Source organism: Drosophila persimilis, unplaced genomic scaffold (assembly GCF_003286085.1).
Source record: "Drosophila persimilis strain 14011-0111.01,24,50 unplaced genomic scaffold, DperRS2 tig00000900-arrow-arrow-pilon, whole genome shotgun sequence".
Taxonomy (NCBI): domain Eukaryota; kingdom Metazoa; phylum Arthropoda; class Insecta; order Diptera; family Drosophilidae; genus Drosophila; species Drosophila persimilis.
Window position 1 is genome coordinate 120,812 of NW_020825369.1, and position 27,805 is coordinate 148,616.

General features: G+C 44.9%; 2 protein-coding genes across 2 annotated transcripts in view; one reads left to right on the top strand and one right to left on the bottom strand.

Moving 5' to 3' along the window:
* The window catches only part of LOC6601946 (neurogenic protein mastermind), an 87,616-nt gene extending 65,355 nt beyond the window's left edge, over window positions 1–22,261 (bottom strand). The window contains exons 1-6 of the mRNA XM_026993817.1: window positions 22,178–22,261; window positions 15,738–16,212; window positions 15,062–15,692; window positions 2,146–2,310; window positions 1,965–2,063; window positions 291–791 (exon numbers count right to left, since the gene is read on the bottom strand). Of these exons, the coding sequence (XP_026849618.1) occupies window positions 291–791; window positions 1,965–2,063; window positions 2,146–2,310; window positions 15,062–15,692; window positions 15,738–15,920 (1,579 nt within the window). The 5' untranslated portion in view covers window positions 15,921–16,212; window positions 22,178–22,261. The remainder of the gene's footprint in view (window positions 1–290; window positions 792–1,964; window positions 2,064–2,145; window positions 2,311–15,061; window positions 15,693–15,737; window positions 16,213–22,177) is intronic.
* Window positions 22,262–26,718: 4,457 nt separating this feature from the next.
* LOC113566768 lies at window positions 26,719–27,087 on the top strand. The gene is made up of 2 exons (XM_026993821.1): window positions 26,719–26,730; window positions 26,815–27,087. The coding sequence occupies exons 1-2, from the start codon at window positions 26,719–26,721 to the stop codon at window positions 27,025–27,027; spliced, it is 225 nt and encodes a 74-aa protein (XP_026849622.1). The 3' UTR covers window positions 27,028–27,087.
* Window positions 27,088–27,805: the final 718 nt, after the last annotated feature.

Sequence of the window (27,805 nt, forward strand, 5' to 3'; positions counted from 1 at the left end):
CATTTTTGCTTTTGGTACTGACTTTTTCTACTGCTCTGTATGGGGGGGGGGGGGGGGGGGGAGGCACACAGACATTCTTTAGAGAAGTATATCTTCTTTTTTTATTTTAAAAGTATTCAAGTAGGGGAAACAGAAAGTACATTCGCACTGCTTTACACATTTCCCCTTCCACTGCTTGCCTTCAGCAAAGGTCTTACGTTGCCTACTTTTCGGCTGATCGGCCCATAGAAATAAATCAATCACGCTCACACACTCCTTTATATGGGATAGGATATCAGTGGATCACTCACCATTATTATTGCTGATGGCGAATCGCTGCTGCAGCTGCTGTGCCAGCGCCTGATGATGCTGCGCCAGCGGTGTCAATGGCGGCGGCTGCTGCTGCTGCTGGCCCACGCCCAATTGCTGTGGCGCCGACTGTGAATGGGGCACGCCGCCACTCAATGAGGATGTGTCCGAAGAGCCATCCCCTCCGGCACCTCCTCCGCCACCACCACCACCAATAAGGCAGCCATTGGCCATGGAATTCTGTGGCTGGCCGCCGGCACCTCCGTTGAACTGTTGCACGGAAATCGAATTGGGAAGACCATGCTGCTGTTGCTGCTGTTGTTGTTGTTGTTGCTGTTGGCTGGCGGAAATTAGGGGATTCCCTGCCGTGCCATAGGTGGTGGCATTTATGGAATTATTGGCCTGATTCATGGAATTGTTGTGGACGGCTGTGCTGAGTAAAGAGCCATTGGCGGTGGCTCCACCTCCTCCTCCTCCTCCATTGTTGTAGTACGACTCCTCGCCTGCAAAAAAAAACACAAAGAGAGGGAACACAAGTCATTCATAAAAGCTCGCTTGCATTGGTTGTCCGCAAACTTTTGGCGGAAATAAGCTTTTTCCTAGCATAAACTTTCGCCGACCAACACGCCATCTGTGGGAGAGTGGCTGAACTAAGTGCTTTTGCAGGGACTGCCACACGCGGCATTAAGTTGAGGCAGGTTCGGTTCGCAGTCCCCTCTCTCCCTCGCACTCTCTCTCTCTTTTCTCTGTCTCTCATTTGAATGCATTTCGCGTTCGATTCTCCTTCTTTCTCTTCCTCCTCCTCCTGCTGCTGTTTCTTTTGATTTCGCTTTGGGCCTTTGGACAATTAGCCGTCGCTTGAGCAAACTGATTAATTGGCATTTAAGCGACTTGTCGCGACGCGACACAGCGACGACAGTGACGACAGCGATGGCTGTGACAACGGCGCCTCCTTCTAGTGGCTACTCCTCCAGGCAACCCCTCCTTTCTCGCGCCGCCTTCTTTTGACCAATTGACGTCTCCGTCTTGTTGCCTGTCACGTCTCGTATCCGCGCAGGCGGAAGGAAGACTCTTCTTCGCGTTTTAGCAAACAATTTAGCAAAGTGCAAAGCCGTCTGGCAAATCATTTGATAGACTGGAAGGAGAGGGGTAAGGGCGATGGCTGGAATAAGCCAACAGAGTTGGCTAAATCGTGCGTGGCTTATGGCCAATTTCCGCTATGTTTTCTTGGCTCTTCTGCTCCCCTTTCTGCCATCAAATATGCTTACGGGAGCGGGAAAAGCGGAAACTGCCGACTATCAAAATCTGAGAGCGTCTGTGGTAGCTAGAGGGACAAAGGCCAGAAGCCAGTGGCCATTGAAGAGGGTCGAAAAGGGAATGTTGAGAAAGTTTTGAGAGGCGGCTTTTGAGGTGTTTTTGAAAGTGGTTTTTTGAGGATGCTTTGAGTAATTTTTGTTGGTTTTCGAAGGAACTTGGGCTACAATTTAGGGAAACTTCAACGAAAACTTCCTAGTTCCCATCGAAAAGACTGCCTTTAGCACGTATCGAGTGTAGGGCCCAAGAAAGACCACCTTCCGGGGGGGGTGGGGAATCTCCATATACTCCATCCCCAATTCCTTATTCCTAATTCGTTTGGAAAAACTTTGAAGCTCTTCAAAAGCCGACGAAAAACTTACCCGGTTCCGGTATATTCCCCAGCGGACTCTCCGGCAGCAGTATCCCCTTTTGCACCAGCTCATCCCGATTGGCACGTACAGAAATCTTGCGCTCCAAAGCTGCAAACAACACAGAGAATATCCATGAGATACGTGGATCTCAAGAGTCGTTGGCTCAAGAGGCTGAGAGAAAAAAACTTACATTTGGAGGCCGCTTCGAACTTTTCGCTCTTCTTTTTCCGCCGCCACTTCCAGGGCTTGAAGAAGCGTCCCAGGGCGCTAAATTTGCTCTTCCGCTCCAGGGGCGGAGTGCGGGTGCCCGATCCGAGGCTGTTTGTGCGTATGGCAGCTCCATTCTGTTTCTTAGCTGCAAAGAGACAGAGAGAGAGAGAAAGAGAGACAACAATTAGCATATATGGATCTCCGGCATTTCAATCAAAACGTTCCACGGAAGCGGAAAGAGACGTTCCGCCCATTTTGGGGCCACCGGCAGTGGCTGTGGTTCGCCCACTTTTACCGGCATGCGGCATGCGGCATGTGGCATGGCGGAATGTTGTTGCAGCATTTATTGTGGCACTCATTGTTGCTGCTGTGGCCGCTGCAATCATCTTTTGCTCTCTTGGAAATTAGGAATTCAAAGCGGGTTTTTCCTCCCCACACCCCACACCCCACCCCGCCCCCTGGCCACAAAAATAAGTTGTTTACAATTCTTGGGAAACATTTGAATAGCTGCCACATTGCATTCCACACAAATGGGTGCAGTGCAGCGACAAGTCTTCTGACTTTTCCTCCTCCTGGCTTTCCCTTGGTGGTGGGGACAGCCCTTTCGAATCGATAGTTTCCATGGGGACATTCATATGATTTTCAATAGATTTCTATGATATTCACAAACAACAAATCAAAATGCCCCAAAAGAAATTCCTTCCCCGTTCTTTTTTTGGGGCCTAGACAAACATGGAAATTCCTTTACTGCTATTTGCATTTGGCTTTGGGACATTTCAAAGGCAAACCATCGCTGGAGGAGAGGGGACGGGGGGAAAGGCAGATAAGGTACAGGCCAAAGGCAAAACAGCAAAAGAAATGTCATCTCATGCTGGGGCTGGACTCCCAAAGCGACGCAGGAGCCCCTATGCCGCTCCCTGTCTCCGAATCCCTCTTTCACTGGCAGCCCCACCCACAGGGTGGCTATGCTCAAATAAAGGGTAAGCCATCTGCCTTACCTGCTCTTCGGTATACCCTGCCCTCAGCCTCAGCCTCAGCCTCTGCGCTGCTGTCTGCCTCCCCCGCTGTTGATGTTTGATGCTGCCTTCAGATAAGCTTTGTCATACAGACACACATCCTCCCCCCCCCCCCTTCCCCACACACACACACACACACAGATACACACGTTGAAGTGCTGCCTGCATTGAAGCGTTGAAATTAGGCTACAAGGGGGGGATGGGGGATAGAAATACGAATAAAAACAACCCACAGAGAGGGGGTAAGCACTGAAGAGCCCAGAAGAGTGGAGTAGCTGGAAGAACAAAGTCCGGAAGGCAGCGGGAGGGGGGAGGGGAGTGGTAGCCTAGCCAAAGACAACTGTAAAACTACTGCAAATGGGCCAACAGCAGCAACAACAACTACATATTTGGCTTCCATCATGATCTCTTCTCTGCTCTGCTCTTGCCTGCTCTTCCCATTCGTTTGGCTCTGGCTGGGCAATGGAGTGCCAGTGCTCCAATTGTGGTCAATTGTTGGTCAACAGAAGCAGCAGCAGCAGCAGCAGCAGCAGCAGCAGCAGCAGCAGCAGCAGCAGCAGCAGCCGCAGAACCAAAGGCTGCCACGCTTCAAGTTACATAATAAAGGGGAGGGAAATGGGGAAGCGGGGGAAGGGGGGAAGAGGGGGATAGAGTGGGTGGCTGGTTGGAGGTAAAACATCTTTAAGTCGCTTCTGTGTCAATTTGAGGCGGAAAACTCTTGCCAGCACAGGGAAACCCCCTCCGAGGAGAGTGCTGTGACAACAACAACAAAAGGAAGGAAAAATCTTTGTCTCATTTCGAATGGCGCCAACAGAGAAGAACAACAAGGGGGGGAGCACATGTTAGGAATTTCAGATGATGATGAACGTATAGCCGAAGAAATACCCTACATTCGAGTGGGAAATGTGAGATCTTACCCCGAAAAACCTGCGTGGCACGAAAACCCATCATACCCCAAAAATCAGAGATTCTCAGCCTTCCGTCCCATGCCACGTTTCGTTCCAGCCTTCCCCCTTTGTGCCCCTGCGCCACGCCGTTCCACCATTTCCATTCCCAGCACGAGACCAAAAAGCAACAACAACAAACAACCTTCCATGGAACGGAATGGAACGAAACGAAACGAAACGAAACGAGACGATGTTTTCCAAAAATTTCTTGGCTTATTCTGCTTTATGGCCCGGCCAGAAAAAGGCGCCGAAGAAAAGCTCGAAAGAAAATAAAGCAAAACTATATGCAAAAATCCACAGACCCAGCGGGGGAGAGGGTAGAGCGCGGCAGAGCTGCTCCATCCAGCCGCGTTGTCGTCATATGGGGAGAAGAAGAAAAAAAAAAAACCAGTTTTTGGGGAGCAGCTTTGAATGAATGCAGGCGGCGGCCAGCAGACACCAGCAGCAGCCTTCCATCGCAAAACTTTTCAAGATTTTGGCTTCTAAAAAAAAACCCCCCCAAAAATAAAACATATTCAACGGCAACGACTACAACAACAGCGAGTGAAGGGCGCGGTAAAAAGTACAACAACAGCAACAATAAAATATACAAAAATAAAAAAATAAAGTAATGCTATGCGAACGCATGGAAAAACGGGTTTTCGCGAAAGTTGTCGTCATTGTTTTTGTGCCTGTTGTTGGTGTTGTTGTTGTGGTTGTTGTGGTTGTTGTGGTTGTTGTGGTCGTTGTGGTCGTTGTTGTTGTTGTAATTTTGGTTGTGCTTGTTGTTGTTGAAGCTTTTTCAGCTCTGTTTGTGTTTGTCTTTGGTGTTGCTTTTGGTTTTTGTTGTTGAAGTTCCTTTTGTGGGTATTTTTCTGTCAGTTGTTGTTGTTGTTGAAGTTGTTGTATTTACGGTTGCATTTATTGTTGCAGTTTTGCTATTGTTGTTGCTTTTTCTCGCTTCAGTGGCATTTTTTCTGTTGCGTTTCTGTTATTTGGCGTTTTTTTTTTTGGCGCCCACCAGACGCTCAAGCTGTCTTAAATGTCTGCAAAGTCAAGGAGTAGGAGTTCCCTCTCGCGCGAGGAGACCCATTCGTCAGGGTCTATCCATTAGATATGCGCGCGTATAAATTGTTACAAAAAATTATGCATATTTTTATGCGATAAAGGGTTTTAGGGGGTTTATCTGAATTTCCATTTTATATTTATATCGTTACAAATTTATCTTTGTTGTTATTCTTTTTTTTTTTTTCGATTTTCTTCTTGAAAGATCATCGAATCATTCTCGAATATCTGCAACATTTTCTATCCGATGAGAGAGTTTTCAATCACCGTTTCCCATACTTTAGATTCGTTTTTATCCCATCCATATGAATTTCATTCCCACGAATCCAGCAACAAAACCCGAGAATTTCGCAATCCCCAAGACTTGCATTTGTGGGGTACGCAATCGCAGTGCGCGATATACATACATATATACACGGAATACAGACAAGATCTTATGTAAGCTTATGGCAATTGTCGTCGAGTCGTGGCTCCCCCCACTCGGACCCGCTTTTGAATAAACAAAATCACTCTGTTGCTGATAACCGCACTGCAAATAGTACAACAACAGCAACAACAACAGCAACAACAACAGCAACAGCAACAGCAACAACAAATACATAGAATAAGAATAATAACTATAGGATTTGACGACAACAAAATTTATTTGCACAACGTGATGTGCTCAACAATTTGTTCAAATAAAACCAACACGAAACAGCAACAACAACAAAAAGAAGAGTGAGGGAAGAGGAGGGGAAAAAAAAATGACAGAAAAAACAGTCAGCAGAGATCGGGAGATGTATAAATTATTTATACGACTTGGAAAGAGTGAAAAAGTGAGACTATAGCATGCGACAAAAGTTGTATATTTGTCAGTCAAATAAATTATGGAAGAGAGACTGAGAGATTGAGAGACGTCGGGGCGACACTTGGATTGACACAGCATGTCAAAAGCGAGTCCCCCCCCCGTTCCCCAAAAGAAATCGCCGCAAAGAAAAACCCCAAAAGAAAAACCAAAAGTTAATTACAACAGGATGGCTAGAGGGGAGTGGCGTGGAGGAGGGGGAAAAGAGGTTGAGGCGGCATAGTCAAATGTCAGACAGGTTCAAGCAGATCCCAAGAAAGTGAAACAAACACTCGACAGTCGACACTGAAAAGCGAAATCAGTCAAGAGAGAGAGAGAGGGATAGAGAGGGAGCGAGAGGGAGCGAGAGGGAGAGTAAAAGTGTAACAAATTCACAAAAGCAGAAAGCAATTTCAACAATTTGTTGCACGGATTTCGAAGCTTGTTTGCACCTCATGCAAATTAAAGAGGATTTTGTTCAATTTTTCCAATTTTATCTTTGAAATTACGAATTTCAGCAGAGCAAGGCATTCGATACCCTTTCTTTTGTTCAATACCCTTTTAGATTAGCGGTAGGTAACCTTGGCTTTTACAAAGATCCTTCGCGCAGACGTTTTATGATGGCAAATCTTGGATATATGATCACTTTTGACCAAGTTTTAGGTATACAAAAATATAAAAAACTATAATTTGTAAAGTTTTGCTGGATTCTCTTGGAATATTCCACTCAAAAATGTGTCCTTAGGTAAAAGAAAAGGGTATAAGGGTAGAAAATTCCAATTTCCAGAGGAAAAACCAGAGAAACTATCTCTCAGGGCTGCTCTCCCCCCCCCCCCAGAGCCATCTGCTTGCCACATTCCGTTGCAAATACCCTTTTTTGTACAGGGTACACTCAAAATCCACATGTCGAAGGTCGCTCGTCGCTAATTGATGGCTGGAGATGCAATTACAGCGAATCGAGAGCCACGCCACACGCAAAGCGCAAAGCCAATTTCTGTCTCTGTTTCTCTTTCTCTTTCTGTCTCTGTTTATCGGCGTCTAATGTCGATTTTTTTTTGATTGCAATATGAAGCCGGCAATTAATTTGAATCGAATGTACAATCGAAGCGGAGAGGAAAGCCCGGCTGGCAAAGGAAGAGGTGGAAACAGGGAAACGAGTAAAAGATTTGGGGCCCTGGTCACGCCTCATGGCGCGTAGTTTTTCGGGTGGAGGGGTGGTGCGGGGTGGTGAGGGGTGGTGAGGGGTGCAAATGCACATGCACAGAAAATGTTAAAATCACATTACGTATACGCAACGTTGCGCACAGCAAAAAGGGAAATTCGTGAGACGGAAGACGGGTCGTGTGGTGTCGCCTAGGGTGTGTATTTGTTAAGTGATTGAATGATTGAATGAATGCCTGTGTGTGCATCCATCATTGAAGCATAACACGCATTCGCGTAGGCAATGAAAAGATACGAAAAGTTACTTCACTCGAAAAGATAGAGATATTTGTTGACATTGAAATGGGGCAATGGGGGGGGGGATGGATCGATGTATCTATACACATTAATTTCTTGAGTAATTGCTGAATGGACATTGAGCCATAAGAGGCTCCATATGGAGGATAAATGTGGGGAAAGAAGACCTCCCTTTGCAGGGCTTGAAGCCTAAGAGATCTTAGATCTTTTGGGCAGATCGCTCATTTATCTCAATTTTTTGAAGATAAAGATTTAAAAAGTGAAGAAATTATAGAATTATTCTAAATTATTCATGGCATTGAGTATCTTTAAAAGTATTCACAAAGTATTCAACATAGAATTGAATGCATTTCGATTCCCACTGGAATTTCCATTGTTTCTCTCGCGGTTTTCTTGTTTCCACATTAATTTCCATGCAATGCCCTTTGAATTTGAAATCTCCCATTGAATGGAGATTCATTTAATTCCAACTTGTATGCAGCTTTGTGGCACACACACAAACACCTGCCACCTGCTAAAAACCAATCAAAAGTTCTATCTAGAGATTCCTCTTCCTCTCTCTCGCGCGCTGTCTGTGATTGCATTTTCCATTTCCCTCCCCAGCCTCCACGCAACCAAACTGATTTTCCATCTCATTCCACATCTAAATTTCTATCCATTTCCCACAACTGATTTTCCTCATCCGATTTTCCATTGCATCAAACTGATTTGCCATCCCATTTCCCAGGGATAATCCCCATTATTTTCCCCAAACAAATTGCCCCTGGCGTCTATGTCAAAGTCAATTATGAAACCAATTTCCAGAAATGTGTCGCCCGTTGCTCTGCCGCTGCTCTGCCGCTGCTCTCCCACTGCTCTCCCGCTGCTCTCCCGCTGCTGTCCCGCTGCTCTCCCGCTCTCTCGTAATTGTTGGACATTCGTGAGGATAACAATCGCTGAAAATTAAACGAAAACTCACATGCAACAAAAAAAAACACACACACAGATACAAAGAGAAAGGGAGAGAAAGAGCGACATTATAGGTGCTGCCGCTCCGTGGAGACAATTCCAATAAAAGTTCCATATGAATAATGGATGAATGGCAATGAATCATCCGAGTGAATGGTGCTTTCGTGGCGGTACCCACGAATAAACAACAAACAACAAATTGCATATTAAATGATTGGGCCATAAATCGTTAAGAGCTCTTTCCTCGACGGACACGTGCAACTGCGTTCGGCGATGAGGCATGCCACATGCCGCAAAGCCACGGCTAATTGCAATGACACTTGACATCTAATCAAAGATTCTTATGACTAGAAATCTATAAATGAACATGGGACTTGATTGGCCCAAGAGAGGAGCTCTAAAACCAAGAAAAAAGGAGAATAAAAGCCATGAAAAAAAAGAGGATTAAGGCCAAGAAAAAGGGAGCGTACAAAAGCGAAGGAAGACCCCCCCCCCCCCCCCCCCCTCAAAGGCTTCGCTTTATCCCATTTTCAAGATCTAAGACCCCTCCCCTCCCTCCCCTCCCTCCCCCGCTCTCAAGTGATTCAAACAATGGTTCAATGGCCTCCTCCTCCGCCCCCTCCTCTTAGCCAAAATTGAATCCAAAGCAAATCAAATATTTGCCTGAAACTTACAGCATAAATAAAACCTAAACAAATACAACATTTTTATGTCTGAATTTCAATTAACATACAAATTTCTGTGTAAATCCTTGAACATTTACGATTTTTTTTCTCTCTTTCTCTGAATATTTATTATTATTTTTGTTTGTTTTTTGCATTTTTTATTTATCAGCAGCAGGTTGGCAAACAATTTGCACAAATGTATGTCAGGGTTTGTTCAACTTTTAATTTACATTTTTTTCCAGACAGAGAGGTAGAGAAGAACACCATACCTTATAGAGAGGGTTCTTAACAGGCCTATAAATAATAGACTTCAACGTTTTTGAGTGTTATACCTGTAACGGGTCTAAAACCCTATAGAAAATGCTTTATTTTACTCGAATACCATTAGAAAAACTCGCATTATTGCTTAGATATATCTATAAAATCGTCTGTCATTAAATTTAATTTAATTAAAAACTAATTTCCTATCTATTTATCCATTTTCTTGTAAAACTCTTCTCCAATGATCATCTGTTTGGTTAGTATCACATTTAATGTTCATTGAAAGATAAACTTTAACAAAAGTTCATTGAAATTAGTTGCCTTTTCTCCCCTTTCCCTGCCCCTGCCCCTGCCGCATGGGCTGTCAAGTGGCATAAAACTTTGTCCTTCCTTTGGGCTCTGGACAAATGGTCGCCAACTTTTCAGCTGTCAAATTGGCCAACAGCCAGGGCCGATAAAAGACGAAGCGAGGCGCAGAGGGAGGAGACACTCAGAGAAAGGAGCGATAGACGGAGGAGGAGACACTCAGAGAAAGGAGCGATAGACAGAGGAGGAGCAAGATAAATGCAAACTCAAATAGAGACAGACACACCTGGACAGTGTCTGGCAAAAGTCTGCAGCGGATAAAGATGACAGACAAACGGAAATGGCCGACAACTTACTTTGACACATTCTGAACAGACTGTACCCCGCACAAGAGTGAGAGATTTGTCAGGGCAGACAGACTGCAATTGATATCAATTCCGAGGATGGACTGCAAGAACTGTCTTGACCCGCAATGCAGCTTCCTCCATCCGACTGTCTGGCAATCATTTGCACAGTGCTCTCTCACTCATTAATTAAGCACCCATTCAAATGAAAGCTGACAGATACAGATACATATAGTATGGTATATATTTCCCCTTTATATCAAGTAAAATTGCAATTATTTTCAATCAAATTGAAGTACTTTTGATGGCAAAAAGCCCTTCATTCTGGTGAACTCTATCGATTGACCGATTAACATACACACTACCCTGATTAATGGCCATCGAATATATGTAAATGTTTCTTTTTTTTTTGTTTTTGTTATGCCCGGTGTCTGGCTGATGGGTGATGGATCGTTTAGTGGCGGCGGCCCTAGTCACTGTCACTAAGCAGAGCACTGCTTTGAGGGGCCTTTAACAGACCTATGTAGGCCCATCAATCATCAATCATCTCTTCCGCCAGATCATCAATGGGTCATGGCTTCGATTTGTTGTCTGGTTTTTCTCTCTCTCTTTCGTTTCTAAGTTTAGCTGTTGCTACGGTAAAATGTGTTAAAAGGCTTTCGAAACGTTGTTAAACAAAGTTTAAGCTTGGGGCCACACAGAGACAGACCCCCAGATCTCCAGCCCCAGCCCCATTGAAGTCTATCTCTCTCTTCATTTAAATTTTGATTGTTTCCGCAGATTATACATAACTTTGGATTGTGGGACTTTTGGGCTGGGATTAGTGTTGAAAGTTGGCATATGGAGATTGAGCTCCGTCACGGTTTAGCCAGAGACTATGAAATTCTGAACAAAACAGTTGGCAGTTCCGTTCCGATCATGCAGCCTGATTCGCTGTACTATATCCTCAGCAGGTGATCAGTTTTGTTCGGAAACCCTTTTAAGTGCCAAAAACAAATTGGCAGATCCACAAATTGGCCACGCCCTCCACTTAGCACCTTTCCTTTGTCGCTCAGCAAGTGGTTAGCCCCGTTGAGCAAAATTTATGATATCATATCATATAACAAAGCACGTTTTATGCAAACAATTCTTATCGCTTTGGCACCAAAAAGAAGACCGATTCGTTCGGTGAGTAAGAGCGATATCAGAACTTGATTGAAATATGCACAAAGCTGTTGTTCCTATCGCCAAATCACGTAACTTAAGACCGCACAATGTGTGGAAACACCTCAAAAGCTTCAAGTATTTATCTACTCTAATACGTAATCGTATTTTATCGGTACTCATCTCTGGCCTGAGCTTCATTAGCACTTCCTCCACACACACACACACACACACACAAGAAAGAAACCTCCCACATAGAACCGTACAAGCAAAAAAGTGTTGAAACGTTATGTAAGAATATGAATACTTCAAGCCCCCACCACCCGCTCTCAACCAATCCAATCCCCCTCTTCGCAGACAGACCAAAAATAGGGGAATTCTAATCATTTTATTGATTAATACCGTTCGATTAGCAGAGGCCCATAAAAGAAACCGATATACCCGTAGGCTGAAGTCTACGGGGGGGGGGAAAGAGACAAAAGGCATGTCCAAATTTGCTTTCAATGGTCGTCAGCAAGAGAGAAAGAGAAAAACAACAACAAAAATGTGAAACTAAATTTGGAAGTCAATGGAATGTCAAGAGGTAGAGGTAGGCGACAGTGGGGCGGGAGTATGCTCTCGTACAGCTTCCATGTGCAGCCTACCTGCTTTTATGGTTTATAAATAGAACAGACCCCCCCTTCGCATTCCCCCTACCCACAACTCAACACAAAAATTACACAGGGACAAAGGCCCTCAACTCTTCACTCTCTCACACACACGCACACACACTACAGCTACAGGGCCTCTTCATATGTCAAGTTTCAAGTTCAACTTTAACCCTAGAAGAGTTCATTTAATACAGAAAAACAAATTGCACAAGTTAAACCGACAGATTAAGCGAGAGATGTCTTCCTAAATAAACCATAACTTTTTTGAGTATTTTTGGGATTTATCATCGTATAAAAAACAAATACCACAAGGGTTAAGCCTGCACTCTTCTTCATTGGCATCGGCGCATCGGCGTATCGTCGTATCGTCGTGCTTTTGTCTGCTTATTGTTGTTCTTGTTGCTGCTGTCATTTGGCTACTGTGTGTGTCGGTCGTGTCTGGCTACTCTCCAGCACTCTCAACTCTCTTGAATCCTCTCTGCACTCACACCTCTCCAGGCTTCTATTTACTTTTACTCAATTTTTTTACAGCTAATGAACGGCAACGGCAGAACCGAATCGGAATTGGCGTGCAAATGAAAAATCAACAACAAAAAAAAAACTGAATTCAATGAAATTTTTAGTTGACTTTATGGACGGCTGACTATGGATTTTGTATATGTAGATGAAGTGAAGCAACAACAAAAGCAAATCGATTTGTACAGCTGGGCCGACCGACACAAGGTGTGCTCCGTATAAGGTGAGGCATTAACTTTAGTGCCTTTGCCTTTCTGGGGAGCTGGAAGAAGTACTCTATGAACACCTCACCTTATACACAGCACACCTTGCACAAAGAACCGTGCCTACTGTGATGAGGGAAAGAGTACGAGTTATTGACATGGGAAATGAACAGTTTGATGAATTGAAACGAAATTGAAAAACGCTTGAATTCTAACGTACAAAAGGGGGCAGGAGGGTTCGAAACTGGTTGCAGGGGGAATTTGATCTAACTGTTATTTCGATTTATGCTTTATTGAAGGCAATTTGTTGTGCCACTCTGTCTTTCTTTTTTTGCGTGCTCGAATTATAATTGCCATCGTAAATTGCTCGCTTTTTTCCTTATTTTTTGTTGTTTGTTATTTATTGATTTTACAATTTTGAGCAAATCCAGGGGCAGGGGATTTTTATTATTATCATTGTCTTATGAGAACCGCATCAGATGATGTTCCCCAGATCAATGATGATACAAATGTACATATCTCTGATATAAGCAAAACCGCGTATTGGTTAACAATTTAAGCATCACATCACCAGCGAATGAAAGTAACAAATAACGACATTTAAGCGTAAGCAATTATTTGTATAATAATTGCAAAAATATTCAAGGAATGTCGGTTAAACCGACAGGCAGTCAGGCAACAAAACAAGAAAGAAAGGTGGAATGTGGGAGAGCGAAGCTTTCGATACCCTTTGGGATATTGATCGACACGAGTAGATTGTTACTGGATAGACAGAAAAAAAACAAAGTACAGACAGATTAATGTAAGCAAAAGTGGAAAAGGACTTACACTGCAAACAACCCATCAAAAACATATCATCCGGTACATGGAAGGGTATCAAAAACACTAAGCGATTCCAAAGACATTGACTCCGCGCACACTACCCGACACACAGACGAACACACAGATCCCGAAGGCGAAATGATTCATCGTCATCGGCTCTCCATTGACACACTGAATTATGCATAAAGCAGCAAAACTTCAACTCTCCCGCACTCCCGCTCCCACTCTCAGTCGCTCTCTCGCAACCAGCCACACGTGCCCTCATAAGAGAAACATTAAAAAGCAATAACAATTCTCCACTTGAACTTGAAATCACCAAAGGCAGGGGGATGGGAGAGAGGAGAGACAGAAACAAAAGCAAATGCAAAGCATTTTAATTGCATCTTTAAATGCCAATAAAAGACAGATAGGCGAGGGAGAGGGCAGAGAGCAGAGAGCACAGAGCAGAGTGTGAGAGAGAGAGATGTTCCCAAAGTTTGTTAATTTGCTAAAAATAGATGCTCTCTCAATAGTTGCCGCTGCCGCTGCTGCTGCTGATGCGACGTGTCGTTGCTTGTCTTGCGGTTTTTGTTGCTTCTCTTTATCTCCTTCTCTTCCAAGCAACGGCCGATGTTTATACCCTTGCAGAGAGCATACTGATTCTACGATGTGTGAGAGAATATAACAGATATGTAGATCGAATGTATAGCCAAGGGTATTACAAGGTTCGGCTTTCGAAGCAGGTCTCTTTCTAGCTTTTTTTGCGTGTCTCTTCCTCTCCTCCTACAATGCCCCGTCGAAGTATGGACATCTGCTCAAATTTGTGTTTCTGCTTTGATTGATGATGCCTGATTATGAGTCACTCAACTCCGATCGGCGGGGGGCGGGGGACGGCGGGGCCTTGCCTTCAATCGCATTGGAGGTGAGACAGAAAGTAAACTAAGCTGCAGAGCAGAGCAGAGCAGAGCACAGTGGAGCCGCAGAGCAGGCCAGTGGGTAAGTGGGTTAAGTGGGAAATTGATGTCCACGAGTGTCGTCTATATATAGTACATATATCGACATGTCATGGTAATCTGATACACGATATAGGGCGGACACTATGATGATGACTTGTTGAATTAGTGGCACATAAACACACGCAAAGAGCGCTGATAAAATGGTCTTTATAATAAATTTAACTGAAAATGTAATCTTTTTAAAATTTCTTGTTTGCTTTAAACATTCCATCGGAGTCCATCCCTCCCCTCTCCCCCGCAGACATTCCCTCTTCCTGCCACACCTGCCACACATCTCTCTCTCTGCTATCTGGGGTATTGTTTCGCTTGGGGCAAACAGACAAAAGCGTTGACAAACCCATAGTATGGCCCCACCCACGCACGCCCCCCTCTTCGCACTTCCCCCGCGCCCGCAACCACCGCTTCTGTCAAGTGCAGTGAACCGTTTTGGGGCACGTCGCTGGGCAAACAGAAAAATGGTAGAGAAAAAACCAGAGAGAGAGAGAGAATATAAAAGCACATTTCCGTTCTGCTTGAAAGTGTAAAAAACCAAAAACAAAAAAACAATTTATGCCGGAACAAGAATTGAAATATATATAAATATATAACATTTTTTTAGGCTATTTTTTTTTTTTGTATATACCAGTCCAAGTCCCTTTTCGGCCCTTTTTTGACACTCTCTTTTTGTTGGGCCTATTTTCTGACTGTTTTTCCCGACTGTTGTCTCCCATTCCGCAGATTCCTCCCATTCCGTGGTGGAATTGAAAACTTACCACACTGACTCCCATTGATCGCCAGCCCCGCCGCTGCCGCCGCCGCCGCCTCCTTGGCCTGCTGGTTGGCTCCGCTGTTGCTGTGCAGAATGTCGGAGAGGGAGAGCGAGGAGGCGATCAGCTGGCGCTTCTCCTCAAAGTTGAGGAAATCCATGGAGTTGCTACGCTGCGGCGTCACCGTGATGGTCACCGACTTTTGCATCTTGGCCACGACGCACAGCTGCTGCTCGAGATCCGCCGCTGCTGCGGCACTGGGCGAATCCGGCGGAGATCCATGGGATCCGGGGTGATCGATGCCATCCGTGAGATCGGGCGGTGGCAGCGACTGCTGCTGCTGCTGCTGCTGCTGCTGTTGGTGTTGTTGCTGCTGGGGGTGGTACGAGGAGTGGTGCATCTGGTGCTGGGATCCGGGATGCTGGCCGTAGTAGGTGAAGGCCGACTGAGCGGTGGCGGCACTGTACGAGGGCGGGCCCAGGGGCGAGTGTGGCGGCGCATGGGCCACCCGAGAGGCGGCCGCCGGCGACAGTTGATAGCCGACTCCGCCGCCCGGCGACCCGGCCGTTGGATCGTGCGATCCATTGATGGCCGCCACCAGTGTGGCCAGATTGTTGCGACTGGTGTTGCTACCCATCTGGGAGGGGGCGGGGCCGTACTTCCCATGGGCCTGGGCCTGGGCTTGGGCCTGGAACTTGTGCTGCTGCTGCAGCTGGGCGAGCAGTTGTTGCTGCTGCTGCTGGTAGGCCATCGGGGGATGTTGCAGCTGTTGTCCCGTGCCGCCGCTGCCACTCCCGCTGCTGTTGCCACTCCCATTGCTGGCCGTCGACTGTTGGCTCTGCAACTTGTTGCTTCGCAGCGACATGGCGGTGGTGTCTGTTTCCCGGAAGGAAGTAACTTCTTCTTCTGTTGCGTGGATGGATCGTTTCTCTCTATCGTTTGCCCCCCATTTGTCACGTGACTTTTGTGTGGCGTGGCGTGGCGCACTAATTATCAGGGAAACCGGGGATACGGGGATACGGGGAACCCGGGAACAGGGAACACCCTCGCGTGCGTGGGCTTTTTTCTGCACTTCACTTTTTCTGCGTGTCACACGTTTTGTGTACGTTTCACTTTTTGCTGCTTAACTGCTGGTTACTCCACTTGTTGGTTAATTGCTGCAATTAGAACACTTGTTATAGAGATGGTGTTGTGTGGCACAGTCAAGTGGCAAGAGGCAACAACAGACTTTCACTTGTCGTGGTTTTCGATTCTTGTTTACAACTTCTTTGACACTTTTTCACTTTGCGATCGGAGTTTCGATCACTTCCTAAGACAAAGCGATTAATAATCGATATCGTTCGATAAATTTTCACAGATTTAGCGCCGGGCCATAACTTGCTTGCCACTTTTTTACTTGAAGATCTTAATTTTGATAAGTTTCGGTAATAGAGTAGAGATAATTTTCTTTACGAATGAATCCTTGATAATAAGTTTCATAACATTCAAATTTTGCGAACATTTGAGAGAACTCCTTGATCATAAAATCTCACGCAAAACCAATAAGTTCTCTATTCTACCTCTGATTAAAAACATAACGAACTTTCCGATAATGTTTTCGATAAATATCCAGCGAAAACCTAATTAACTTTGGTGTAGCCTTTCGCCGACAATTTGTCAACTTTGACACAATATCCAATTAAAAGTCACACCAGAATCAACAATAAACTCCCTAGAGGCCAGAGCATCCCAGATTTAACCCTTAGTTGAAGGCTTCTTTAACACTTTAGCAACTTTTTGTGTTAATCCACAGAGCGATAGACCGCACAATCAACCCAGATTCAACAGCAAACATGCAGCAATCAACCGACAGCCACTGTGGCAAGTGCCATTCAGTAAAATGTTTTCAATTTGATGAAAATTAACTGCAAAATGCAGCAATGCTGAGGCAAGCAGTGCGCCAAGAGTGGCATGCCCCACCAACCACCAGCTGCAAACCACAAAAGCAAAAGCAAAAGCAACAATAACAGAAGGCATGGCCACTTGTCGATGTCATCATCAAAAACGTTGCCAGTGCCGGCAGCTGGCGAAGATGCTTCCAGAGAGGGAGCCAGGAGTGCGAGTGGGTGTGCGAGTGGGAGAGCTCTTGAAGATGGAAGAGACCCTGGAGGAAGCGAGGGTAGATCCAAATGGAAATCCTAGGAAATGGAGCATCCTCTCATGTGCAATGCCACTGGCCACTTGAACTGAAACAAAAGACAAAAACGAACAGAAAACGGCAAGGGGAGCTCCACTCCGCTCCGTTAAAGGATGCCCCAAAGGCAACAAAGGAAATGCAACCACAAAACGAGGAAGAAAACAGTGTAAAAGGGGTCTCAAAATTGAAGTGTCTCGAGGGGAAATCGAGTGTAACCAAGTGGAGAGAGCGGATTTATACACAATTTAAGCTCTTTAAGATTTATAGATATCCCAGGGGCTAAGGAAAATGTTTAAGGTCTCAAGATAATCCAATAAATTGCATGAATATCTTGTAGAAATCTCCACAAAATGTGGGAAATCTTATGCTCCAATGTAAAGTGTGAATTTCAGACAGAGCAAATCCCTTCTGTAACTCAGACAATCAGAGAAAATCCCTTCTGGACTCCCACTCCTCCCCAAACCAAAAAAAAAAGGTCAAATGCAATGAGTTGGCAGCTCTGCGTGTCAGACGGAGTTCAAGTTGGAAGAAGAGAACTTCTCTTATTGGAATGCAGATTGAAAAGCAGGTAGAAGTGCCATCGAACGGGAGAAGAGGGACCGAGAGAGAGAGAGAGAGAGAGGAAGACGCAAAGTGCACAGGTAAGCGGAATAGTGGAATGATGACAGGATACACAAAAATACAGAACCAGAAAGGGAGGACAGACAGATAAAAAGGGATTGCCTGTTCGCAGGCGAAGCTGCGCCCCAAAGAAGAGGGCCAACAAAAACTACGGCGAATTGGTATTCCATGTGCGTGCGTGTTCATCTTTCGCCCTGCTGCCCCCCCCTCTAGACGTGTTTTTGTGCCCTTTGAGTTGTGCGTACATAAGTATTTCTTTTGAAATTTAAAAGAACATTTTAAAGACACATATTTCTTCGTTTCTTTTTGGTTACTTTGTTTGTGGGCCACAAAATATTGTGGTATCCATCGAAGTAGAAATTGGTAAGCAGAACAGAACCGAACCGAACCGAACCGAACCGATGAAAAGTGTTGGGCGAAATCTTGACTAACTGTAACACTAGGCTTGTGGCAAGGGGATCCATAGATGTTTGTAGCTGTTGTGGTTGTGGTTGTGGTTGTGGCGGTGGTGGTTGTTCCAGTGCACTGACTTTTGCCTCGTTAGCTTACATTCTGTTTTTAGTTGGTTATTTCTATGCTTTTTTTTCCTTCTTCTTCTTCATTTTTGTTGTGGATTTGGCGCGCGACGCCCATTAAAAAGGCGGCCAGGCGAGCATTTAAGAATGAGTGCGAGGGGCAGGGGCGGGTGCCGGGGGGAGAGAAGAGTGAATGTAGAGCGGCAACAATTACAATGGGCAAACTTTTAATACCTGGTAATTGCCACCCACAAAGGGTATATCCATTTGAGACCAAACTTGCGCTCACTAAAGATTACCCATAAATCACTACAAAACAGTTTCAGGCTAAAGTATTTTATCAATCTATATATTTCCATAATAGTGGGTATATTCCCAGTCGTCTTTTATCGTTTGAATGCTCTCAACATTTGTTTTAACGGGCCTCTCCTCCATTCAGCCAGGCACTACTATATAAAGCAGAGCGAGTGGGACAGACAGACAGACGATTGAATTAGCAAATGCGTTGCTCCACAGAGAGGGGAGGCAAGGAAGGGTAACAGACCAATAGATAGGAAGAGGGAAGTAAGCGAGGGGCAGCAATGGGGGGAGACCGGCATATTGCACATGTGCAGCGTCAGCGTCAGCGAGCGAATATTAAATATGAAGAGAAAGAAGAAGTAGGAGGAGGAGGAGCAGAAGGAGAAGCAGAAGCAGAAGCACAGCCTAGAGAGAATAGGCTGCTCTGTGTCTATCCCTCTCCAACTCGCTGGCAAGTTCATTGAACCTCATTTACAGTTCACTAGTTTAACGCCACGCCACACATTCCCATGGGCCAGAAAGGGACACACAGAACGGGGGGCGAGGCAAACAATGGGTGTGCAAAAAAAAAAAATGGGGAATCGAGAAGGGAAAGCGCTGAGAAATAACTGGAGACAAAAACGAAACTAATGCGATTTGTGGTAGCAGCAGCAGCAGCACAGATTCAAAGAGATTTCGTTGGTTCGTTCGTTTCGTTTGGAGTGGCGCCGCCACCGCCGACAGCCAAAAGCAATCAAATCCAATTAAGAGCAAAAAAAATAATGGCAGCGTAGCATGGGAGGGGGGAGGAGTGAGAGAGGAAGCAGAACTTTGTTTCAGTTCGAACAAAAATTTTTTGTAAGCGTCTCTGCCAATATGTAAACGCAACAACAGCAGCAGAAGCAGGCGCAGGAACAACTCTGCTCAAAGAGAGCGCAGCCAAAGAGAGCAGAGGAGCGAGGGAGCGAGGGAACGAGAGAGAGAGAGGCAAACAGCAGCCGCCGCAGTAACAGAAGTATCAGCAAAAACCCAACAACAATAAACTCTTTGACCAGCAGCTGCTGCTGCCGCTGCCGCTACGAAGCGAGTCTCTGCACAGTGGGATGCAGGTGTTTCATTTCGCAATTAAATGGAAAGACATAATTGCATGTGCAGATGTCTGGGCCTGCAGGGAGTTTCAGGGAAAACAAATTAACGAAGGTTCCCAGGCTAATTCCGAAACCACTGTGCCGACATTTGCACAGCACAGTGGGATGAAGGTGCCTTATAATTTACTTTAAGCAACCATATGGTTGAGAAATGTTTGCCAGCTGTATGCTCATGCCATCCCACTGTGCCGTCATTTACACTGCACAACAATCCACAAATACAAGTGTTCGGGGTGGCGGCTGCTGCTAATGGAACACAGGGCGGCTGCAGCGTCGGCAGAGGAAGAAACAGCAAATGGAAACCGCTGCTCTGTCTGTGCCGTGTGTCGCTCTCCCTCTCTCTCTCTCTCTCTCTCTTTCTCTGTCGCTGTCTACAATGCACCAACAAATCAGCAGCAAATGCAACAAAAGCAAAACAGCAGCAGACAGCAAATACAACAAAGGCAATACAGCAGCAGACAGTAAAAACCAACGGACAAACAGCAGCAGCAGAAGCAGTAGAGGAGAGGAGAGGAGAGGAGAGTAGAGACGACAGCCTCTCATTGTAGTAGTTGTTGTTTTTGTTGGTGGCAGAGTCCAAAGGCAGCAAAAGTTCTGTTCCCCAAGGCGGAAGAGAGACAGACAGATGAGAGGGGGAGTGGGCAGAGAGGGGGTGTCACAGTTAGTGCGTTCAGTATGTTCCCATAAATTTAAATTTTCGCGCAAACGGCGCCCACAACAACAAGAGTAAGAGCAGCACAGCGCCGCAGCAGCAGCAGCAGCCGCCGCCGCACGAGCACCAGCGGGATGGAGAATGAACAGCAAAAGGCAATAAAAGAGAGAATGCGTTTTCTTTTTTTGGGGGGTGGCTTTTGGGCCGTCAACTTTGGGGGGGAAGCTGTGCTGTGTGCTGGTGGGAGGGGGAGAAAAGTTGTATGGAACGGGATTATGTTGGGGGTCGAAAGTCGTTGGCAGAATGGGAGAGGGCAGAATAGGAGAGATGGGGAGTGGAGCACAGCCAAAAGTAGTAAAAAGGAGAAAGAAGCAGCTAGGGGGTGTTAAAAATCTCTCCATTCTTGGGATACACACACACGCAAGCAGTCAGTCTCTGAGTAAGAAGAGGCGGAGGCGACATACTATCATGAAGAAGAAGAGGAGGAGGAGGAGACATCCTCCGCCCAGCAAGTGCAAGAGGAGCACGGAGCACAGAGAATCCGTCTAGACAACATTGTAAGTAGATACAAATATTTGTTGGGCTCCACACCGCAACAGAAGGAGCAAAGGAAAGAAATAATGAAGTAAGCTCTTCCTATCGCATGCTCTCGCTCTCTCTCTCTTTCGCTCGCTCCCACTATTCGATAAGGAAACAATTGTTACGGGTTTTTTCTGTATTCCATGGATTGCACCATCATTAACGGTGTTTACGGATAAGATAAGGCACGCACAGAAAACGATTACCGTACATTTTTCCACTTTGTTTCTTTTTTCGTGTAAAAATTCAATTTCGCAAAAGGGAAATTAATTATACTACAGGAAAAACACTCTGTCTCGCTCTCTCAGCCATGCCTAACTGTTATTATTTGTTTATGCTTTTGTATGGCTCTCTCTTTCTTTCCTCTTCCTCATTTTGTTATTGATATTTTTATGGCTCTCCGCCACTTCTTTCTTTCTTGATTTTTTGTTATTGATTTCACTTTTTGTTGTTGAATTTTTCATGTTTTTTCTCACAAACAAAATACATTCCAAACCGCACGTGTGTTGTTTCTGTATAACAACAAAAAAAAACAAATATATAACAGCTGTTGTTGCCGCGGTATAACAGTTGTAGCTATTGCTTTTGTTGTTGTTGTTGCTGGGCATGCGATCACACCTGTCTGGGCCCCTCTGCCAGCGCCGACGCTAACGTCACCTCCACGGCTGGCTCACAGAATTGTTTCTGCCTATTATTTACCATATTTTCTCATATTTCTTGTATTCCCACACCACACACAGTCTTTTCTGTTCGAGCACATTTGTTTTATGGAAATCCAAGGGAATCTTCGAAAGAAATACACAGAAAAAAAATAGTCTCTTTCTGCATCGAAATGCAATGAGCGGGCAGCGCAGTCGCAGTCGGCTGAGAATACGACGTCAGCTGCTGCGTCACGGCGACGCCGCTTGTGTCAGAAGTTGTAAAACCGGATTTTCCTTTTTTGGGCGCGCGCGGCTGTTGTATAGCTTATTGTTGTTGCCTTTTGCACTTTGTTTTTCGATTTGTGTTTGAAATTCCTCTGGTCTTTTTATTGATGAAAAATGTTAAACTGATCAGCATTTGCTGTCTCTCTTTCACTCAAGGGCAGCACTGCGATATCGTTGCTTTTTCTTCTTCTTTTCCACATTCTTTTGGAACACTTCTTGCACTTACACTTGTTGGGGCGACTGCAATAACAAATTCGCAGTATGTTTGTTTGTTTGCTTTTCTTTTACATAGTAATAATTTACTGGAGCAACTAACTCACACACACTCACGCACAAACAGAAAAAAAAACAAATGAAACACGCCAAGCGACGCGCCGCTAAAACAAAACAAAAACGCAAAATGCGGAAAAAACTTAAAAAAAACAAAGCCGCGTCTAATTTTTGCCGTTGGCTAGAAATTTGTTTTGAGCCGTGAAATTAACTTTAATTCAAACTAATAATTTTTATTTATTTTTTTTTTTTTTGTTTTTTAAGCTGTCGGCACACAACAAACGCAATCGCAGCGCGACGACGACAGAATTCCGTGCGGTTAAAAGCTGCTCTTACTTAATTTACTTAATTCGGTAACGACGCGCAGCAACCGCTCAGTTCAAAAAAATTGGAAAATTTGATATTTTGATAACATTGCGAGATTAATTTACATTTGCTCAATTCATTACATGGCAAATACACGGTAGCTACACATTTGCTACATAATGGGAGGAAAAAAATGGTATGGACGACAGGCCACACGGCCCAGAAAATTCAAAGCACGCCAGGTGAAATCCACCCTATTTGCCCAATATACCTTGGAAACAAAATCGTCGTTTTTGTTTTCAAGGTATATTGCTCGTCAAAACACGGCGAGGTGAGGTTTGTACCAGCACTGAAATCTTTCTTGGCTGTTTTTACCTGTTGTTCATTCCTCTTTATATAGCCCATTCAAAATTACGACTCATTTTTTCGTCGCATTGTGAGCGTCTACCCTCAGAAATATACCGAAATATACCGTCTCCCTTAAAAAATACACTGATGGCAAAAACGAGCTTAGCAGGTCATCAGCTTGAATAAACCGCTGAAAATAATACTATTTGATCTTGTAAAATTTGTAAAATTTCCCCGCTACTAAATCGCGAACAACGGGGTATGGACAACAGGCAAAACGGCCAAGAAAATGCAACACATGTAAGGTAAAGTCCACCCCTTTTGCATAACATACCATGTTGTATGATAACAGACTCTCAGAAATATACCGAAATGTCCATTTCACTGTAGAAAACATGTTGCCGGCAAGGTATGGACAAAAAGCAAAACGGCCCAGAAAATCCAACGCATACACGGTAAAATCCACCCCGATTCCTAACATATCGTGAATGTTTACACGGCTGTTAAGCAATCACAGCATATTATTGATCAAGCACGGTGAGGTGAGGTGCGTGTTTCCTTGAAATGTTGATGAACCATTTTTGCCTGGGATCCATACCTTTCCATAGCCCAGAACAGTTCGGTATGGCGGGTTTTCTTTTGAAAATTGTGGAACCTATTCAGTTCAGCCGCACCGAATGTATCCAGCAGCATGCAGTATGTTGCTAGCATGTTGTTGGAGGGGCCTACTAGGGTTCAAATTAACAAAAAAAAAAAAACAGACTGTTATATTCAAAACAAGTGTAACAGCCGAACTCAACTTCCAAACTCTTCCTTCTGGTTCATACATACGGGGGCTGCCTTTAAAGTCCGTAGTCTTGGCCATTTCTAGTATGACCAGTTCACAGTCGCCCGTTCCATTTCAAAATTTTGACTTTTTTGGCCAAATCATGCACAGAACTTTTTCTTCTGCCACTGAACCACGCGAACAATGGATGCTGTGCCATGAGATATAGGCAATAAATAAGGCCAATAAATATTTTTATTTACTACTATCAAAGACACTTTTCCGTTGGAAAACTTCTGAACCTTCAACCTCACATATTTATTGGCTTATTCCATACCCCTTTGCAATCGAAACCCCCTCCCCAGCATCAACCACAACATACCCCAAAAATAATTTCCGCCAACTTGGAAATGGAATGGAAATTGTATCTGGAAAATGTCGAAACTATCATTGAAAATCCATTTGCATACCAAAGTAAAATAAAAGATAAATACAAATAATATTTTGCTTTTGCAAGCACTAAACGCCCCTCCCCTCCCCGCCACTCCCTGCCATCAACCATTTTCAAACTGTAACAAAACATAGCCCTCCCCTTGGGAGCGGCCACCGGAATCCCATGAAGCAATCGTTGAAAGAAAAAACAAAACACTTTAAAAGCAAATTTTGCCTTGTTTTTCCACAAACACAAACACACACACATGCACAGGGAAATACCATAAACAAAAGAGGGAAAATCTCTTCTAAGTTTTTACCAAAAATTGCTCTTCAAGAATTTTCCAAAGTGGCTGATGGCGTCTCCTATTTTTGGGCCCACATTTTATTTAGGTTTACATTTGCACTAACACACATACGTGCATAAGTACAGTGGACTATCACATAGACGGAAACAAATACAACATATTTGCACTGTTTTTGTGAACGGAAGTATCACTGGCTTTAGTTATGCTCCCTGTTGGCGGGAGGGGGTGCCACGATGTGGTGGGGGACGGGGGGGAACGTTGCCACAGGAATGTTGTTTGTATTTTTGTTTCCAAAAATGCCGGCAAATGCATAGCAAAGTGCAAGTCCAAAGAGAGCAGCGACATCAAAGAGAGCGAGAGAGAGAGAGTGTAAAATTGACTACAGTTTTTGAAGCGCTGCAGTGGCATGAAACGTTTTAGAGTAAGTGTCATTTATAGCATGGGAGTAAAATGTTTCGTCAGACGGTACTCTGAAACTGTAAAATAACTTAAAGCTGTGTGTCGATGGAGGGGGGGACGGGATAACGGCGGCGCAGGAATGTTGCTTGTGTTTTTGTTTTGTTGTTTCCAAAAATGCCGGCAAATGCATAGCAGAGCGCAAGTCCAAAGAGAGCAGGAACATGAAAGAGAGCGAGAGAGCAAAATGCACAACAGTTTTTTAGGAGCTGGTACGAACCGTTTTTGAGTAACTGCTGTTTATAGCATGCGAGAAGAATGTTTCAGTGAATTAGAAACTGTAAAAACTTAAAACTGTGTCGCAGCATAAAAAACTGTATGGAAACAGTTTTTGAAAGGGTGTTGAGAATGAAAAGTGTCTGGTTGGAGAAAGTGTTTATCATAGAAGTGCTTGTTAAACTGCGATCAGTAGAATTTGTATGAATTTGAAACTGTGGGCGCGAGCTTCAGAAGAATTTGAAACTGTTGTCGAGCGGATTCGAAGGGAATTTCCAAAATATTCTGGAGGGAATATTCATAGAAATCGTGGAAAAAGAATCCAAGTGAATGTGCAACTGTTAAGGAGATCTTAAAACTGTAGTTTTGCGATCTTTTGAGGGAAATGGCTAAAAATGAACAGTTTTAACACTTTTTTAGGGGCTCATCTATTGTTTAACTGAAAGATACATTTAGTTGGTATACAAAATAGAGGGCCTTGCTTCCACTATTCCACTATCATCACTAGCATCTTCAATGCACCGCCCCCAAGCGACTATCCTTCAAGAAAATTAACTTGAGAATCCTGATAAAAGAGCTGCCCATTCATTGCAATGGCAGAGAGCTGCCAACTTAATTTATATTGTATTTTAGATGCAAAATTCACAACAGCCAAAGGAGGAGTAGAAGAAGATGCAGGAGAAGGAGGAGAAGGAGACGTAGAACAGACTGCAACAATAGAAGAACGAACAAAGAGAGGGAGAGAGAGGGAGAGAGAGAGAGAAGCTGCTTTAATTTTACAACTTGACAAATTGAATGTTTTTTTGTGGAATGAAAACTGGAACAAAGAAAAAGGAAAATATCCTCGTAGAAGGGAAACTTTTTATCAGAGAACGAAGTACGGATACCCTCGAATATAGTCATTATTTCTATGCTTGGAATTGGTTGAAAAGTGTAAGATTTGATTGATTGTTATGGGGGGCTTTGTACCATGAGAGCTATACGAAATAGTGGTTGTGGTAGATAAAAGACGAAAACCCGCTTAAAGGGCAACCAAAAGACGAGTTAATATCCCCAACAGAAAGAACTGCAGCAGGACAAAGGAAATGCAGTGAAGGAAAGCGAGGAGAATGGCGGAGAAAACGGGAAGAACAGTTGGGGCAAGCGGGGCAGAGGGGTTGGGGGTTGGTAAAACAAGACTACGGAATTGAAGGAACTCGGGGAAGGCACTTTCCTGCAGTCATAACGATAATTGTCTCAACAAATTAACATTGCCAAAGGTCAAATGGCATTGGCTTGGGGAATTTCGGATTGCTTCCGTTTCACACAATAGATACTTCCCCCCCCCCAGCCCCTGTTAGACAGATAGACAGATACTTGCCTCGAAGCTTAGGTAAACGAAACCTCTATTAGCGATGCAACGCACGAATCGCAAGGCAGCCATAAAGACGAGACTTTGGGGGCCAAAAGCAAAATTAAACGGAGCCACGCCCACCCCCCCCCGCCCTACCCAAAACAGAAACAGAAACGGAGGGAACGTGCCACGGTCAAGTGTGACCTACCGGCCCTCCTCCCTCCCCCACGGCCGAGCCAAACTTTGACTATAAAAGCCACTACCTTTGGGGTTGGTAAATCATATCAGTTTCTGTTCCACCAGCAGCCACAAGCCCCCACAAGCCCCACAAGATGTTCAAGTTTGTGAGTAGACCAGTGGATACCCGAAAGGAAGCCCCCCCCCCGCCCCAGGATCATCTCTTCATCTCTCCATTTATCTGTTCCCAGTTCGCTCTGTGCCTTTTCGCCGTTGTTGCTTTGGCCGCCGCCAAGCCCCAATTCCTGACCGCCTACACGGCGGCCACGCCCTATGTGGCAGCCACGCCCTATGCGGCCTACGCCTCGCCCTACACCGCCGCCTACACCAGCGGCGTGTATGCCGCCTCGCCGTATGCCTACAGCGCCGGATATCCCTACAGCTCTCTGTATCTGAGACGTTAAATGGATCCCCACTGTACGATCGATCCTTGATGACAGACCAATGAACGAATAAAACTGATAATTCCCTATCCAAAGAGTCCCCCAAAAACTATTTTGCTTTGAGTGGGGGACAGGGGATTGGGGGGCCAAGAGAGTTTAAAACATTTACGAATTAGCTGTTTGGTTTTTGCTTTGCAATTTCCGTTCCAGCTATCAAAAGCATTCGCCTCGTATATCATGTGGCAAGTGGCAGATACACAGCACGAGGGGGGGGGGGGAGGGGGCACATGCATCGTTTGCTAAAATGTGCAAATTATGGCAACTAAGTTGCATGCCGCATGTTGTCCCAAGCACGCAATGGGTTAAGTGCGGGAGCGGGAGAGTGGAGTGGCAGGGTGCATGCTGCATGCTGCATGCTGCATGGACTTTACTTCAGGTTCCAGTCGGTATCTTTTCTCGCCGGCACCCCCCTCTGCCATTCTTTTCTTAGTCGCTGTCGCCATTTGCATATTGCATATGTGTGTGTGTGTGTGTGTGCGTGTGTGTGTGTGCGTGTGGCATGCTTTCAGGCGCATTGTGGCATTGTGGCACTGTGGTTTCGAATTGGCCAAAATGCAAGTAAAGCAAACCAAAGGAGCATTCAAAATGCCAGCGAAAAGGAAAATTGGGTCGCAATGATAACGGAAAACGGTAAAAGGAAAAAGGAAAACTGCGCGGAAAATGATGAATGCGTAAAGAAGAAAATCATAAACACGAGTGGCTTGTATGCGAAATAAATGCAAAGGAAAATGCATTTAGA